The 17828-nt window shown below is 43.1% G+C and overlaps 1 protein-coding gene across 1 annotated transcript in view; it reads right to left on the bottom strand.

Annotated features, from left to right (window-relative positions):
* Positions 1 to 12095: 12095 nt before the first annotated feature.
* ptprda (protein tyrosine phosphatase receptor type Da) overlaps positions 12096 to 17828 on the bottom strand; it is a 6024-nt gene continuing 291 nt past the window's right edge. Inside the window, exons 2-9 of the mRNA XM_023977703.2 lie at positions 17246 to 17594; positions 14955 to 15017; positions 14569 to 14747; positions 14221 to 14347; positions 13929 to 14054; positions 13018 to 13172; positions 12748 to 12883; positions 12096 to 12624 (exon numbers count right to left, since the gene is read on the bottom strand). Of these exons, the coding sequence (XP_023833471.2) occupies positions 12556 to 12624; positions 12748 to 12883; positions 13018 to 13172; positions 13929 to 14054; positions 14221 to 14347; positions 14569 to 14747; positions 14955 to 15017; positions 17246 to 17594 (1204 nt within the window). The 3' untranslated portion in view covers positions 12096 to 12555. The remainder of the gene's footprint in view (positions 12625 to 12747; positions 12884 to 13017; positions 13173 to 13928; positions 14055 to 14220; positions 14348 to 14568; positions 14748 to 14954; positions 15018 to 17245; positions 17595 to 17828) is intronic.

Below are 17828 nucleotides of genomic sequence, written 5' to 3'. Positions count from 1 at the left end.
CACCACAGGAGATTACCTTTCTTAATACATGTGCTTCCTCAGATAATAGCATCGTATGCTTTCGCCGAAAAGCCTATTTGAATTCTGACATGTTGGCTGGATTCACAACCAGTGTAGCTTTAATTTGGTATCTTTCATGTGTGATTTAATGAAAGTTTGATTTTATAGTAATTTTCATAGTAATTAATTTTAATTTGGCGCTCTGCATTTTCTCAGGCTTTTTGCCAAGTGAGACAGTAGCGTCCCGTCTAAACTCAGATTGTTTTATATAAATATGAACTTTACCGAACAAAACATACATGTATTGTGTAACATGAAGTCCTATGAGTGTCATCTGATGAAGATCATCAAAGGTTAGTGATTCATTTTATCTCTATTTYTGCTTTTTGTTACTGCTCTCTTTGGCTGGAAAAATGGCTGTCTTTTTTCTGTGACTTGGCTCATRCCTAACATAATCGTTTGGTGTGCTTTCGTCGTAAAACCTTTTTGGATTTACAACTGTATCTTTAAAATRGTGTAAAATACTTGTATGTTTGAGGAATTTAAATTATGGGATTTCTGTTGTTTTTAATTTGGCGCCCTGCAGTTTCACTGGCTGTTGACGAGGGGGGACACTACCGTCCCACATACCCTAGAGAAGTTAAGGCTGKGATTAAGAAGTTGGAGCTCTTCTCTGTCTGCATTAACAAGGACAATACACAGGTCTTTCCATCATTGTAGGATTTTTTGTGTGCAAATGAACTCAAGCTTACAGACATGTCAAATGTGATACAGCGAAGCACCTGAGTGAGCTGGGTGCGCAATTACGCAGGTACTTCCCCGAAATGGACGACACAAACAACTGGATTCGTTATCCCTTTCAGGCCCTGCCTCCAGTCCACTTACCGATATCTGAACAAGAGAGCCTCATCAAAATTACAACAAGCTGTTCTGTGAAAATTGAATTTAATCAGAAGCCGCTGCCAGATTTCTGGATTTGGCTGCGCTCAGAGTATCCTGTCTTGGCAAATCGTGGGGTTAATACACTGATGCCCTTTGCAACAACGTACGTATGTGAGAGTGGATTCTCGGCCCTCACTAGCATGACAACTAAATACAGGCACAGACTGTGTGTGGACAATTATTTAAGAGTGAGACTCTCTCCAATACAACCCAACATTGCAGAGTTATGTGCATCCTTTCAAGAACACCGTTCTCATTAACCTGTGGTGAGTTATTCACAATTTTTGATGAACAAATAAKGTTTTATATGTAAGATGGCTAAATAAAGAGCAAAATTATTGATTATTATTAGATTATTATTTGTGCTCTGGTCCTATAAGAGCTCTTTGTCACTTCCCATGAGCCGGGTTGTGACAAAAACTCACACTCATTCTTATGTTTAATAAATGTATCGTATGTGTGTGGCAGACTTAACAATGATAGCAAAAAACAATGTTTGAGAGTGCGCTGATCCTGGTGCTAGAGGGGGTATAGCTGGGGGTTGAATGTTTGAAGGGGTACGGCTGGAGGTTGAATGTTTGAAGGGGTACAGCTGGAGGTTGAATGTTTGAAGGGGTAAACTAGCTGGAGGTTGAATGTTTGAAGGGTACAGCGTGGAGTTGAATGTTTGAAGAGGGTACGTAAGCGGAGTTGAATTGTTGAAAGGGGTACCGCAGCTGGAGGTTGAAATGTTTGAAGGGGTACGCATGAGATGTTGGAGGTGAGAGTAATGTCTGAAGGGGTACGTAGCTGGAAGGTTGAATGTCTGAAGGGTACGTAGCTGGAGGTTGAATGTCTGAAGGGGTACGCAGCTGAGGTTGAATGTCTGAAGGGGTACGCAGCTGGAGTTGAATGTTGAAGGGGTACGTAGCTGGAGGTTTGAATGTCTGAAGGGGTAACGCAGCTGAGGTTGAAGTTTGAAGGGGTACGCAGCTGGAGGTTGAATGTTTGAAGGGTACGAGCTGGAGGTTGAATGTTGAAGGGGTACGCAGCTGGGGTTGAAAATGTTTGAAGGGGTACGCAGCTGAGTTGAATGTTTTGAAGGGGTACGAGCGGAGGTTGAATGTTTGAAGGGGCGAGCTGGAGGTTGAATGTTGAAGGTACGTAGCTGGAGGTTGAATGTTTTTGAAGGGTACGCAAGACTGGAGGTTGAATGTCTGAAGGGGTACGCAGCTGGAGGTTGAATGTCTGAAGGGGTAGCGCAGCTGGAGGTTGAATGTCTGAAAGGGGTCGCAGCTGAGGTTGAAATGTCTGAAGGGGTACGTAGCTGGAGGTTGAATGTCTGAAGGGGTACGCAGCTGGAGGTTGAATGTTTGAAGGGGTACGCAGCTGGAGGTTGAATTGTCTAAGGGGTACGCAGCTGGAGTGAAGTCTGAAGGGTATCGAGCTGAGGTTGAAATCGAAGGGGTACGAGCTGGAGTTGAATGTTTGAAGGGGTACGCAGCTGGAGGTTGAATGTTTGAAAGGGACGTAGCTGGAGGTTGAATGTTTTGTTGAAAGGGTACGCAGCTGGAGGTTGAATGTTTGAAGGGTACGCAGCTGGAGTTGAATGTCTGAAGGGTTACGCAGCTTGGAGGAATGTCTAGGTAACGCAGCTGGAGGTGAATGTCTGAAGGGTACGTAGCTGGAGGTTGAATGTCTGAAGGGGTACGCAGCTGGAGGTTGAATGTTTGAAGGGTACGTCAGCTGGAGGTTGAATGTTTGAAGGGGTACAGCTGGAGGTGAATGTTTGAAGGGGTACAGCTGGAGGTTGAATGTTGAAGGGGTACGCAGCTGGAGGTGAATGTTTGAAGGGGTAGCGTAGCAGGAGGTTGAATGTTTGAAGGGGTACGCAGCTGGAGGTTGAATGTTTGAAGGGGTACGTAGCTGGAGGTTGAATGTCTTGAAGGGGTATGCAGCTGGAGTTGAATCTGAAGGGTACGAGCTGGAGGTTGATGTCTGAAGGGGTACGCAGCTGGAGGTTGAATGTCTGAAGGGTACGCAGCTGGAGTGAATGTTTGAAGGGGTACGTAGCTGAGGTTGAATGTCTGAAGGGGTACGCAGCTGGAGGTTGAATGTTTGAAGGGGTACGCAGCTGGAGGTTGAATGTCTGAAGGGGTACGCAGCTGGAGGTTGAATGTCTGAAGGGGTACGTAGCTGGAGGTTGAAGTCTGAAGGGGTACGCAGCTGGAGGTTGAATGTTTGAAGGGTACGCAGCTGGAGGTTGAATGTTTGAAGGGGTACGTAGCTGGAGGTTGAATGTTTGAAGGGGTACGCAGCTGGAGGTTGAATGTTTGAAGGGGTATGCAGCTGGAGGTTGAATGTCTGAAGCAGGGTACGCAGGTGAGATTGAACGTTTGAAGGGGTACGTAGCTGGAGTTGAATGTTTGAAGGGGTACGGCTACTATAACGTTTGGGAACCACTGGTGTAGCCTATACTCCGAAATTAAAACACATTCTAGTAATGGCCTTTGAGTGTGGGCTGTTTTATTGTGCATACTGGATGGACTGGTTACCTTATGCTACTCTCCAAACATTCTATTAATGAGTCTGGAAGAGAACGTATAGGCCTAGGCGATGCTGTTGGCTCATTGATTGTGCATGGTGGCTAAGCCTACAAATACAGTGAATTTGAATTTGATTTTGAATAGCCTAGTAATATATATTTATATTTTCATAATTAATAGGCTGTCACATTACCTTTAGATACAGAAAATTTCACCACCGTGCGTTTTCATCTCCTCCTCTCTGTCCTTCATTCCTTTCTCCAGCAGGCAGAGAGAGGGGCTGTCGTTGTGAAAACATGTTACTATCGATGAACAGATTTCACTTGGCTTCCCAAATGAAGCACTTGGTAAATGTAGGAACAGGGTTGGAGAGCCCATGGCATACAGAGTTTGGGTGGAATATCACATGTTGCGCAGCTAGAGGCTGCATGCTCCTCAAACAGTAGTTGATGTGTGGAGTGAAATAACCGGAGGAGCCTGAAAAACGAACCAATGGGAAAGCTGCCTCCTAGTGCATATGGATGCCATTTTTATTCTCCTGCCCCTGTTCCTTCCCATTTGATAATGGGCCATTCTATATCGAAACTACTTTTCCATATTAGTAAAGACAAGATTAAATAGAGAATAGTCTGATGAGAAAATATCATAATTTGATGAAAGTCCTTGCCCACCTGTACAAAAGGAACATCTATGTGAGAATGCTGTTCATTGACTACAGCTCAGCGTTCAATGCCATAGTGCCCACAAAGCTTATCACTAAGATAAGGACCCTGGGACGAAACACCTTCCTATGCAATTGGATCCTGGACTACCTGATGGGCCGCCCCCAGGTGTTAAGGTTAGGCAACAACACATTTGCCACGCTGATCGTCAACACCGGGCCCCTCAGGGGTGCGTGCTTAGTCCACACCTGTGCTCCCTGTTCACACACGACTGTGTGGCCAAGTACGACTCCAACAACACCATTAAGTTAGCTGACGACACAACAGTGGTAGGCCTGATTACCGACAATGATGAGAAAGCCTATAGGGAGGAGGTCAGAGACCTGGCAGTGTGGTGCCAGGACAACAACCTCTCCCTGAATATGAGCAAGACAAAGGAGCTGATTGTGGATTACAGGAAAGGAGGGCTGAACAGGCCCCATAAACATTGACTGGGCTGCAGTGGAGCGGGTCGAGAGTTTCAAGTTCCTTGGTGTCCACATCAAACCAAGAGAGTCGTGAAGAGGGCACGACAACACATTTTCCCCCTCAGGAGACTGAAAAGATTTGGCATGGGGCCCCAGATCCTCAAAAAGTTCTACAGAGAGCATCCTGACCAGTTGCATCACAGCTTGGTATGGCAACTGCTCGGAATCCGACCGTAAGGTGCTACAGAGGGTAGTGTGTATTGCCCATTTCTTCACTGGAACCAAGCTTCCTGCCATCCGGGACCTACAGTTGAAGTCGGAAGCTTACATACATTATTTTCCCCTAACCCTACCACCCTTCCCCTAATTGGAGTAAACTAATGGACAACAATATTTAAGCGACCACTTCCAGCTTTTACAGTTGAAGTCGGAAGTTTACATACACCTTAGCCAAATACATTTAAACTCAGCTTTTCACAATTCCTGACATTAATCCTAGTATAAATTCCCTGTCTTAGGTCAGTTAGGATCACCGCTTTATTTTAAGAACGTGAAATGTCAGAATAATAGTAGAGAGAATGATTTATTTCAGCTTTTATTTCCTTCATCACATTCCCAGTTGGTCAGAAGTTTACATACACTCAATTAGTTTTTGGTAGCATTGCCTTTAAATTGTTTAAYTTGGGTCAAACGTTTCGGGTAGCCTTGCACAARCTTCCCACAATAAGTTGGGTGAATTTTGGCCCATTCCTCCTGACAGAGCTGGTGTAACTGAGTCAGGTTTGTAGGCCTCGTTGCTCGCACACACTTTTTCAGTTCTGCCCACAAATTTTCWATGGGATTGAGGTCAGGGCTTTGTGATGGCCACTCCAATACCTTGACTTTGTTGTCCTTAAGCCATTTTGCCACAACTTTGGAAAGATGCTTGGGGTCATTGTCCATTTGGAAGACCCATTTGTGACCAAGCTTTAACTTCCTGACTGATGTCTTATGATGTTGCTTCAATATATCCACATACTTGTCCTGCCTCATGATGCCATCTATTTTGTGAAGTGCACCAGTCCCTCCTGCAGCAAAGCACCCCCACAACATGATGCTGCCACCCCCGTGCTTCACGGTTGGGATGGTGTTCTTTGGCTTGCAAGCCTCCCCCTTTTTCCTCCAAACATAACAATGGTCATTATGGTCAAACAGTTCTATTTGTGTTTCATCAGACCAGAGGACATTTCTCCAAAAGGTACAATCTTTGTCCCCATGTGCAGTTGCAAACCGTAGTCTGGCTTTTTTATGGCGGGTTTGGAGCAGTGGCTTCTTCCTTGCTGAGCGGCCTTTCAGGTTATGTCGATATAGGACCTGTTTTACTGTGGATATAGATACTTTTGCACCTGTTCCCAAGGTCCTTTGCTGTTGTTCTGGGATTGATTTGCACTTTTCGCACCAAAGTACGTTCATCTCTAGGAGACAGAACGCGTCTCCTTCCTGAGCGGTATGATGGCTACGTGGTCCCATGGTGTTTATACTTGCGTACTATTGTTTGTACAGATGAACGTGGTACCTTCAGGCGTTTGGAAATTGCTCCCAAGGATGAACCAGACTTTTGGCTGATTTCTTTTGATTTTCCCATGATGTCAAGCAAAGAGGCACTGTGTTTGAAGGTAGGCCTTGAAACACATCCACAGGTACACCTCCAATTAACTCAAATGATGTCAATTAGCCTATCAGAAGATTTTAAAGCCATGACATCATCTTCTGGAATTTTCCAAGCTGTTTAAAGGCACAGTCAACTTAGTTTATGTAAACTTCTGACCCATTGGAATTGTTATACAGTGAATTATAAGTGAAATAATCTGTCTGTAAACAATTGTTGGAAAAATTACTGTCATGCAAAGTAGATGTCCTAACCGACTTGCCAAAACTATAGTTTGTTTTTAATTGTCAAAGACTCCAGTTACCCAAGCCATAGACTGTTCTCTCTGCTACCGCTCGGCAAGAGGTACCGGAGTGCCAAGTCTAGGTCCAAAAGGCTCCTTAACAGCTTCTACCCCTATGTTATAAAACAATTAATCCAATGGCCACCCGGACTATTTACATTGACCCCCCCTTGCCAGGATAAAAAAAAATGGAATAAGGTTGCAATGTATCAAAACGTGGAACAAGTCATTCCATTGTTTTTCTTTATTTTTACAATTTTCTACATTGTAGAATAATAGTGAAGACATCAAAACTATGAAATGACACATATATGGTATTAGGTAGGAACCAAAGAAGTGTTAAACAAATCAAAAGATATTTTATATTTCAGGTTCTTCAAAGTAGCCACCATTTGCATTGATAGCTTTGCACACTCTTAGCATTCTCTCAACCAGCTTCATGAGGTAGTCACCTGGAATGCATTTAAATTAACAGGTGTGCCTTGTTAAAAGTTAATTTGTGGAATTTCTTTACTTCTTAAATGCATTTGTGCCAATCAGTTGTTGTAACAAGACAATGTAGGTGTGGTATACAGAAGATAGCCCTATTTGGTAAAAGACCAAGTCCATATTATGGCAAGAATAACTCCAATAAGAAAAGAGAAACGACAGTCCATCATTACTATAAGACATGAAGGTCAGTCAATCCGGAAAATTCTAGAACTTTTGAAGTTTCTTCAAGTGCAGTTGCAAAAACCATCAAGCACTATGATGAAACTGTCTCTCATGAGGACCGCCACAGGAAAGGAAGACCCAGAGTTACCTCTGCTGCAGAGGATACGTTCAATAGAGTTACCAGTCTCAGAAATTGCAGCACAAATAAATGCTTCACAGAGTTCAAGTAACAGACACATTTCAACATCAACTGTTCAGAGGAGACTGCGTGAATCAGGCCATGGTCGAATTGCTGCGAACAAACCACTACTAAAGGACACCAATAATAAGAAGAGACTTGTTTGGGCCAAGAAACACGAGCAATGGAAATTAGACTGGTGGAAATCTGTCCTTTGGTCTGATGAGTATAAATTTGAGATTTTTGGTTCCAACCGCCGTGTCTTTGTGAAATGCAGAGTAGGTGAACGGAAGATCTCTGCATGTGTGGTTCCCTGGAGGAGGAGGAGGAGGAGGAGGAGTAGGAGGTGTGATGGTGTAGGGGTGCTTTGCTGGTGACACTGTCAGTGATTTAATTAGAATTCAAGGCACACTTAACCAGCATGGCTACCACAGCATTCTGCAGCGATACTCCATCCCATCTGGTTTGAGCTTAGTGGGACTATCATTTGTTTTTCAACAGGACAATGACCCAACACACCTCCAGTCTTTGTAAGGGCTATTTGACCAAGGAGAGTGATGGAGTGCTGCATCAGATGACCTGGCCTCCACAATCACCCGACCTCAACCCAATTGAGATGGTTTGGGATGAGTTGGACCGCAGAGTGAAGGAAAAGCAGCCAACAAGTACTCAACATATGTGGGAACTCCTTCAAGACTGTTGGAAAAGCATTCCATTTGAAGCTGGTTGAGAGAATGCCAAGAGTGTGCAAAGCTGTTATTAAGGCAAAGGGTGGCTGTTTTGATTTGTTTAACACTTTTTTGCTTACTACAAAATTCCATATATGTTATTTCATAGTTGTGATGTCTTCACTATTATTCTACAGTGTAGAAAATAGTAAAAATAAAGAAAAACCCTTGAATGAGTAGGTGTGTACAAACTTTTGACTGGTACTGTATATATATACACATATCCTAGACTCCGACATTGCTCCTACTAATATTCTATATTTCTTTATTTCATTCTTTTACTTTTTAGATTTGTGTGTCTTGTTGTTTATTTTTTAGATATTACTGCACTGTTGGAGCTAGGAACACAAGCATTTCCCTACACCTGCATTTATGCACTCTAAATATGTGTATGCGACCAATAAAATGGTATTTGATTTAAAGAAAACCATTTGGGCTGTCCTCATACAACCAGAATGTGTCAGTATAGCATCTGTGTGACTGTGAATGCATTTATGGATGGAGTAAGGAGCTATGTTCCAGCAAGAAAGGTAGTTCGGACTCCATCTAGTGGAAAAATATGAAGCATACACTTCACACCTTCCAACTCCTTGAGATGAATCTCATGATGAAGGCTTTCTCCTTGCTCGTCTCTCCCTTGTTTTCAGTCCTATTGTTTTACAGTGCATGATTCTCAGCCAGCTGTCAGACACTCACATACAAGGACAGAGGAACTAAATGACTCATTATGTGGTATATTCAATCATCCTGCTTTTAATACAAAGTCAACATTCAATATTATCTACATCCAGGGATTAAAGGAAATAACAGGTACCAGGTTAAAGGTGATGACGTGATGATGACACATGTTTACTCTGTGCGTCTTTTATGTCAGGTATATTTATACTGAACAAAAATAATGCAACATTTTACTGCCTGCCCATACAATAACCCCACGGCCACCATGGGGCACTCTGTTCACAACAAACCGCTCGCCCACACAACGCCATACACATGGTCTGCGGTGGTGATGCCGGTTGGATGTACTGCCAAATTCTCTAAAACAACATTGGAGGCAGCTTATGGGAGATAAATTAACATTCAATTCTCTGGCAACAGCTCTGGTGGACATTCCTGCAGTCACATGCCAATTGCACACTCCCTTAAAACTTGAGACATCTGTGGCATTGTGTTGTGTGGCAAAACTCCACACTTAAGAGTGGCTTTTTATTCTCTCCAGCACAAGGTTCACCTGTGTAATGATCATGCTGTTTAATCAGCTTCTTAATATGCCACACCTGTCAGGTGGATGGATTATCTCGACAAAGGAGAAATGCTCACTAACAGGGATGTAAACACATTTTAGAGAAAGTTTTTTTTGAGTATGGAACATTTCTGGTATCTTTTTTTTTCAGCTCATGAAACATGGGACCAACACTTTATAAGTTGCGTTTATATTTTTGTTCAGTGTATATATTATGTAGTCATCGTTTTAAGGTTCATTTTAAGTCACACCAGATTTTCATATCAAGATAATTTCTCTGTTAATTAAAGTAATGAGGGTCTGTCCGTCAGTCTTTTTGTGTGGCCTTTCCCTTTGTGTCAAAATGCCATTATACTCTCCATCTATCTGTAGTAGCGAACTGAAACGCCACGGTTCACTGAATACAGTGCAACATAGACTTTCACCGACTACTGTACTTTGCTCGACATTTAAACTCTCTATGCCCTGACACCCTAAACCCCTATTGGCAATTGGATCGTACCACTGGTGCTATGGTGCTATGATAGGGGCTGTAAACTGAAACTAGGTCTGAGTCTAAGTATCTGTCTATGAGGACAGCAGTATCAAATAGCATTCTACGCAGGTTCTGTATACGATATACTAAAGCAAATAAGAAAGCACTTAAAAATGACCATTAAAAAACTATGACGATATCATACAGAAAAATTTGCTTGCCAAGTAAACAACATCTCATTGGTTATATTGAGTTATTTTCCCCAAATAAACAGCAATTAAACAAATCAAAAATTAGTAAAAACAAAGAGCCATAACAGTAACAAAATAGAACGACACATATTTCAAAAATCATATCAAAAAGTCAACAATAAGGCTCTTTTTTGATGATAATAATTATGCCCCACTTGTTTCAACTCTATACGTCAGTCAGGCCTATATACTGTGTTATGAAGAACTTTTATAAACTGGTTAGTTCGAGCCCTGAATGCTGATTGGTTGACAGCCGTGGTATATCAGACCGTATACCACGGGTATGACAAAATATGTATTTTTACTGCTCTAATTAAGTTGGTAACCAGTTTATAATAGCAATAAGGCACCTCAGGGGTTTGTGGTACATGGTCAATATACCACAGCTATGGGCTGTATCCAGGCACTCCACGTTGCGTCTTGCCTAAGAACAGCCCTTAGCTATGGTATATTGGCCATATACCACAACCCCTCGGGCCTTATTGCTTAACTCTACGTCAGTTAGGCCTACTGTATGTACTGCATTATAAAGAACTCTCTATACGTTACACAGTATATACAGTCTAAGTTCATACTGTGTTGTTCAATCACAACGTATCTGGGGCAGCAGATTATAGAATGTCAAATCAATAAGAGGAGAGGATGATATCTAAAGGGATTGTGGGGGATGCTGGACTAAAGGTTGTGTCCTTTAGTTTTTCTGTACAGTAGAACTACAAGCAGAGTCAGAGCGGAGAGAAGATGTGAAGAGTCCTGTCTTACTGTGGACAAGAGAAGAGTTCTACTCTCAACCCATGAGGACTTGGGTTTATCAAGCAAACAAAGTTCATCCAACTCAACGTTAACACACATACTCATTACTGTGTATGTAGCCCAAGCAGGATTTGACCCCACGCTCTTTGTGTTGTCAGAACCATACTCCAACACACTGAGCCATCAGGACCATTCCAATGCAGAGTGGCAGAATTCAAGTAGGTGTAAGCTACATTATGACGCTCACTGCTTAGCTCAGATACATTGGATGTAATGTAAGCATCTGAAAACCAACATGGTGAAACTTAAGGCAAAGACACTGAACCACAATGAATAGGATCATTACAAAATGTTCTGCAGAATGTGGAAAATGTTCCCCCCAAAAAACACTCCAGTCAATTAAGGAAATTAACTCAAATTCTGTTCATTCATTGAAATGGTCCTCCAAGAAAAATATAGCCAATTTTCAATTCATACACGTAATTTCAGTGCATCTCCCGAAATGACTGGCTGGGATAGAAAGGCTGGGATTGAAATGGAATTGCCTAAACTGTGTTTAACCTTTAATGTCATTACTCTATATAGTAAGATGTCAGCACATAACAAGCAAAGCATGGATGACTGAACATTGACTGGTAATAATATTGATCCACGCTTGGAGTAGGGTGAAGTTGCCCCCAGACAATGATCTTAGGTCAGTTTTGTTTTTCCACCCATATGGTTTAGATTACGATTTCAGGATGGTAAACTGATCCGAGATCTGTGCCTACAGGCAACCTCAACCTGGAGCTCATGGATCATCATGTATGGTGGATGTAGACGGGTACCATTCCTCCTTCTCATTAGAGGTCAAAGTTAATTTCCCATCTGCCCCGGAACAGCGTGGTTTCTCTTGGCACTGTGGGTAGGAGAGTCTGATGTCCAATCACAGACATGCAGCTCAAACCGTCCTTCTAGTTCTATAGATCTAAAACCGTGCTGTGGACCAGGACTAGCTGTGGCAGCAACAGACACCACGAATGCAGAGCGACAGACATGTGGAAATGTTCACCCCTCGTACACTAAACCCACAGACACGTGGAAGTGTTCACCCCTCGTACACTAAACCCACAGATAGAAAGATAAGATAGAAAACCCATTTAAGGTGCAGCAGATATCCAGGCTTTTTGTTGTCCTTTTATACATCACTGGTTTCGTTTTTGAAATAGCTGACCACAACACACAGGTTTTATAAGTCCTCCACATTTTGAACACTGAGGTAAGAAGAATATGCAGGATTACACATGTAATAGTCTGTCTCTGACTCCCAACACACCCTTTGCAGGTCTTTCCTGAGAGTACAGGTTTTATTTGACGTTGTCTAGTTGTTGTTGTTGTTTTGTATGTTATTGTTGTTTTGTTTGTTGTTGTTGTTGTTATTTTGTATGTTATTGTTGTTTTGTATGTTGTTGTTGTTATTCTGTATTTTATTGTTGTTTTGTTTGTTGTTGTTATTTTGTATGTTGTTGTTATTTTGTATGTTGTTGTTTTGTATGTTGTTGTTGTTTTGTATGTTGTTGTTGTTTTGTATGTTGCTGTTGTTGTTCTTGTATAATTACTCCTTGTTAGTAGCGTCGCCCCTCCAGTGGGATATAAGGTTCATTGTTTTGTCGTTTTCCAGTCTGCGCCTCTCTTTCGTTGTTCCTCGTCTCTGTGTGGACCTCTATCTGAACAAAAGGATGGAGGGATGACAGTTCCTCTCCTCTCTTAGGTTGCATAGTGGTCAAAACTCCCCAGGTACTCCAAGGCAGCCTGGTAGGAGAACTGGTACTCATCCTGAACCAGGGAAATAGACAGAACAGAGCAACAGCCTACCATTACCGTGGCTTCCAGACACAGAGAAATCACATGTACTTGTCTGATATCCATGGTTTTCAACAGTGAGACTGTGAAGCCTACCTCCGTCTGTACCATGGCAGGGCGTTGTGTCCTCAGCATCTTGACAGTCTGGAAGATGTCCACAGCTCCTTCATAACGCATCCTCTCCAGAACGATACTCAGAGTGATGAAGACTCCGGTCCGCCCCACACCCGCACTGCACACACACACACACACACACACACATATAGCGGCTAGACTAATGTACATCAGTAATCAGAATGAGGTGTGTGAAGTATATCAGGGGAAAACATTGTTAGTCAAACCTTCAGCTATGGCAATGACTCTTACCTGCAGTGGACACTGATTGGGCCGTCCTGTCCAAACTGCTCCTTGGTTTTGTGCACCTGGCCAATGAAGTCGATGAAGCCCTCTCCAGATTTAGGAACTCCCTGCTCTGGCCAATCGGTGAACTGGAACTGACGAACTGTCCGTGATTGGCCATCCTGATGAAAGAACGGGCAGAAGAAGTGCTGATGAGAGCAATGTTGAGTATGACTACTCAAACCATCCTCCATATTGTTACTGGTAATCACTGATCCTTATGTGAGTGGATAAGTGAAGGTAAGATGTCCCTTCTACTGATTTAACCAAACAAACTATTGTACTATCTGTTACCAGAGTTGTGTCTTATCAGGTCTGTTCTGGTGGCTAAGCACCAACCCTCTGTCGGCTTTATATGTGTATGAGTCCTGTCTTGTCTGGCAGACTATGTGGCCCGTCTGTCTCTAGCCAATTATGTCTGTTCTCTGCTCAGACGGCGTGACTCCACTTTAACAGAGATCAATACAACATCTGTCAACAGGCCGCCAGGACAGGACAGGCTTAACTGGAGTAATCTACAGTTCTCACACACACACACACACACACACACACACACACACACACACACACACACACACACACACACCACACAGGAATGCAAGCATGCACGCACACAAACACACGATAAGGGCGTCAGGAGAGTACAGGGTTGACTACTGTGTAATCTACTGTGGGTCGATGGAACATGTTAGCTGCCAGGGACAGATAGAGGGGAGAGGTCAGGGTGTCTGATTCCAATATCAAATATGCTACAAAAGGGATAAGTCATTTACAAGCAACACACACAGGCACACAGTCTTGCGTCATTGACCTTGCCTTGTCTGAGGAGGATATACAGTATTGTGGACACATATATACACACACACTCACACACTCACCCTTGCATCGGTGACCTTAAACTCTCTGAGGATATACTGGGGCATGTTGTATTCAGCCATGGGATCCACTACAAAGTACTGGTACCGAGCAGACCGCTCTGCGGGCCAGTACTGATGGCACTTCTCCTGCAGGTACACACAGAGGTACAGAGATGGCATCACGTACGTATTTGTGTCTCCGAGTGTGTTTGTGTGGTTTTGTTTCTGTCTGTGTGCGAGCATACGTGCATGCGTGTGCAGATGTGTTTGTGTGTGTATGTGCACGTGTGTGTTTGTGTGTGTGTAACCTTACCCGTCCCATCTCTCTCAGTTTAGTGAGCATGACCACGATGGTAGAGTTGTGTTCCCACAGCATCCTCCAGAAGTCCTCTGTGGTCTCAGCCAGTGGGCCCTGGGTGGCCATGTAACCTCTCTGCTGCCTATACACATTAGACGATGGGTGTTGTGTTATACAGGGTTCTGATCCAATGTAAAGACACCATAGAAATAGAATGGACACATTTCTAACATTTGGATTTTTCAATTATATTATAAGCATCATTTGAGACCCAAAATATGGCCACTGGTCCACGTATCATGGAACAATGCCTTGAAATGAGATGCCCATATTACTAATTATTCTTCCTTGGTTGAGCTTTACCTGTATCCATCAATGTAGCTGGCGTTGATGTAATCTGATCCTTCCAGGCCTCGGATTGGCTGCAGACAGACGCGGGTGGTTTCATAGGGCATGATGTTGACCAGGCGGTTCTTAAACTTGTTACATGGCAGGTTGGCACTGACGAACCGAGATGTGTGGGCTTTGGTGTTGGCCAGACGCTGGGGGGAGGGGGAGGGGAAGGGGGGATTGAGTTTCCCCCCCACAGAAACACGTTCCAATGAACAAAGTTAAAGGGCAATGCATTCTTCCTCATTTTTATTCTGTACTTGCATTGAATAACTGTATTTCTACTATATTTCAACATGTTTTCTATTCTAAATGTATGCTACTGTTTGTATTTCAATACCTGGTCTTTCTATGTTTACCTTGAACTCCAGCTCCATGCCGGTGATGTATTTCTGTTCTATCTGATATATTTCTATGTTTACCTTGAACTCCAGCTCCATGCCGGTGANTCAGAAGTTTATGTACACTTACAGGCTGACTACACCGCTCGCATTGCGTGCACGAGCGTTGCAAAATAAATTTAGAAATCTATGTTATTCAATTATTGCACCCACACCGCTGGCGCGTGCTAATGAGCATCTGTGTTGCCAAGGGCTAAAACAGAAGTCAGTTCTATTTCTGACGCAGATTGTGCTGCAAGTCCCGCCTCTCCCATCTCCTCATTGGTTTATAGAAGCAGGTACCCATGTGCCATCTCCTCATTGGTTATACCCACGTGGGTGACTGAAAGACGAACAAGTGCAAGCTAGCTAGCTACATTGCCATACATGTTTAATGCTTTTTGAACTGTTCCCAAATGAATATAATTGGTTCAGAGTTTGTTTTGATATTTTAACCTGTGTGTCATGATTGCGTTTGGTGTGGGGGGGAAAAATACATTTATGCACGATGGCGCACGTTGGTGCACAGTTTGGTTTCCGTGTTAGGTTAGAGTCATTAAAACAAATTTTTCAACCACTCCACAAATGTCTTGTTAACCAACTATAGTTTTGGCAAGTCGGTTAGGACATCTATTTCGTGCATGACGCAAGTAGTTTTTCCAACAATTGTTTACAGACAGATTATTTCACTTATAATTCACTGTATCACAATTCCAGTGGATCAGAAGTTTACATACACTAAATTGACTGTGCCTTTAAACAGCTTGGAAAAGTCCAGAAAATTATGTCATGGCTTTAGAAGTTTCTAATTGGCTAATTGACATCATTTAAGTCAATTGGGGGTGTACCTGTGGATGTATTTCAAGGCCTACCTTCAAACTCAGTGTCTCTTTGCTTGAAATCATGGGAAAATCCAAAGAAATCAGCCAAGATCTCAGAAAAAAATTGTGGACCTCCACAAGTCTGGATCGTCCTTGGGAGAAATTTCCAAACGCCTGAAGGTATCACGTTCATCTGTACAAACAATAGTACACAAGTATAAACACCATGGGACCACGCAGCCGTTATACCGCTCAGGAAGGAGACGCGTTCTGTTTCCTAGAGATGAACGTACTTTGGTGGGAAAAGTGCAAATCAATCCCAGAACCACACTCAAGGACATTGTGAAGATGCTGGAGGAAACAGGTACAAACGTATCTATATCCACAGTAAAACGAGTCCTACATCGACATAACCTGAAAGGCCGCTCAGCAAGGAAGAAGCCACCTCCATAAAAAAGCTAGACTACGGTTTGATGAAACTAAAATGGAACTGTTTGGCCATAATGACCATCGTTATGTTTGGAGGAAAAAAGGAGAGGCTTGCAAGCCGAAGAACACCATCCCAACCGTGAAGCACGGGGGTGGCAGCATCATGTTGTGGGGGTGCCTTGCTGCAGGAGGGACTGGTGCACTTCACAAAATAGATGTTATCATGACGAGGAAAATTATGTGGATATATTGAAGCAACATCTCAAAACATCAGTCAGGAAGTTAAAGCTTGGTCGCAAATGGGTCTTCCAAATGGACAATGACCCAAGGACACTTCCAAAATGGCTTAAGGACAACAAAATCAAGGTATTGGAGTGGCCATCACAAAGCCCTGACCTCAATCCTATAGAAAAGTTGTGTGCAGAACTGAAAAAGCATGTGCAAGCAAGGAGGCCTACAAACCCGACTTAGTTACAGCAGCTCTGTCAGGAGGAATGGGCCAAACTTCATCCAACTTACTGTGGGAAGCTTGTTGAAGGCTACCCAAAACGTTTGACACAAGTTAAACAATTTAAAGGCAATTCTACCAAATACTAATTGAGTGTATGTAAACTTCTGACCCACTGGGAATGTGAATAAATAAAWAAAAGCTGAAATAAATCATTCTCTCTTCTATTATTCTGACATTTCACAATCTTAAAATAAAGTAGTGATCCTAACTGACCTAAGACAGGGAATTGTTACTATGATTAAATGTCAGGAATTGTGAAAAACTGAGATTAAATGTACTTGGCTAAGGTGTACGTAAACTTCCGACTTCAACTGTCAGTGTTTGTGTGTATATGTCTGTGTGTGTATATGTCTGTGTGGGTATATGTCTGTGTGGGTATATGTCTGTGTGGGTATATGTCTGTGTGGGTATATGTGTGTGTGGGTATATGTGTGTGTGGGTATATGTCTGTGTGGGTATATGTATGTGTGTGGATGATGTTCACCCTCTCATCAGTAAGTTGNGTTTACCTTGAACTCCAGCTCCATGCCGGTGATGTATTTCTGTTCTATCTGATATATTTCTATGTTTACCTTGAACTCCAGCTCCATGCCGGTGACGTGCTCTCCACTCTCCACCTTGCCCAGCTTCTGCATGTAGGAGAACAGGCTCCGGGCCGCCACCTCCGTGTTCCCACAAGCCACTGCTTCCAGCAGCGCCTCGTGGATGAAGCCGTACTGGTCTTCCGTCTGTACCATGTAGTTCCGCTGTGACCTCATCAGAGTCACGTGACCATAGATGTCGGTCGTGCGCTCGTGTCTGATCCGTTCCAGCATGGCGTCGATCACGATGAAGCAACCGGTACGACCCACACCCGCACTGAGAGAGGTAAGAAAGAGAGAAAGAAAGAGAGGAAGATATCTATGAGTGTAAACATACCTACTGAACTGTCAGTGGCAATTCTTCAAGACAGTCATGTTTGGGTGACTGGATCCAGGGTGTGTGAGTATGTGCTGTTTACATGTCGCAGGTGGGTGGTATGTGTGTGGTATATGTGTGTGGTATATGTGTGTGTGTGTGGGTATATGTGTGTGTGTGGTATATGTGTGTGTG

Source organism: Salvelinus sp. IW2-2015, linkage group LG32, assembly GCF_002910315.2.
Source record: "Salvelinus sp. IW2-2015 linkage group LG32, ASM291031v2, whole genome shotgun sequence".
In the NCBI taxonomy this organism is placed as follows: Eukaryota; Metazoa; Chordata; class Actinopteri; order Salmoniformes; family Salmonidae; genus Salvelinus; species Salvelinus sp. IW2-2015.
This window is presented reverse-complemented; position numbering and strand designations above follow the sequence as displayed.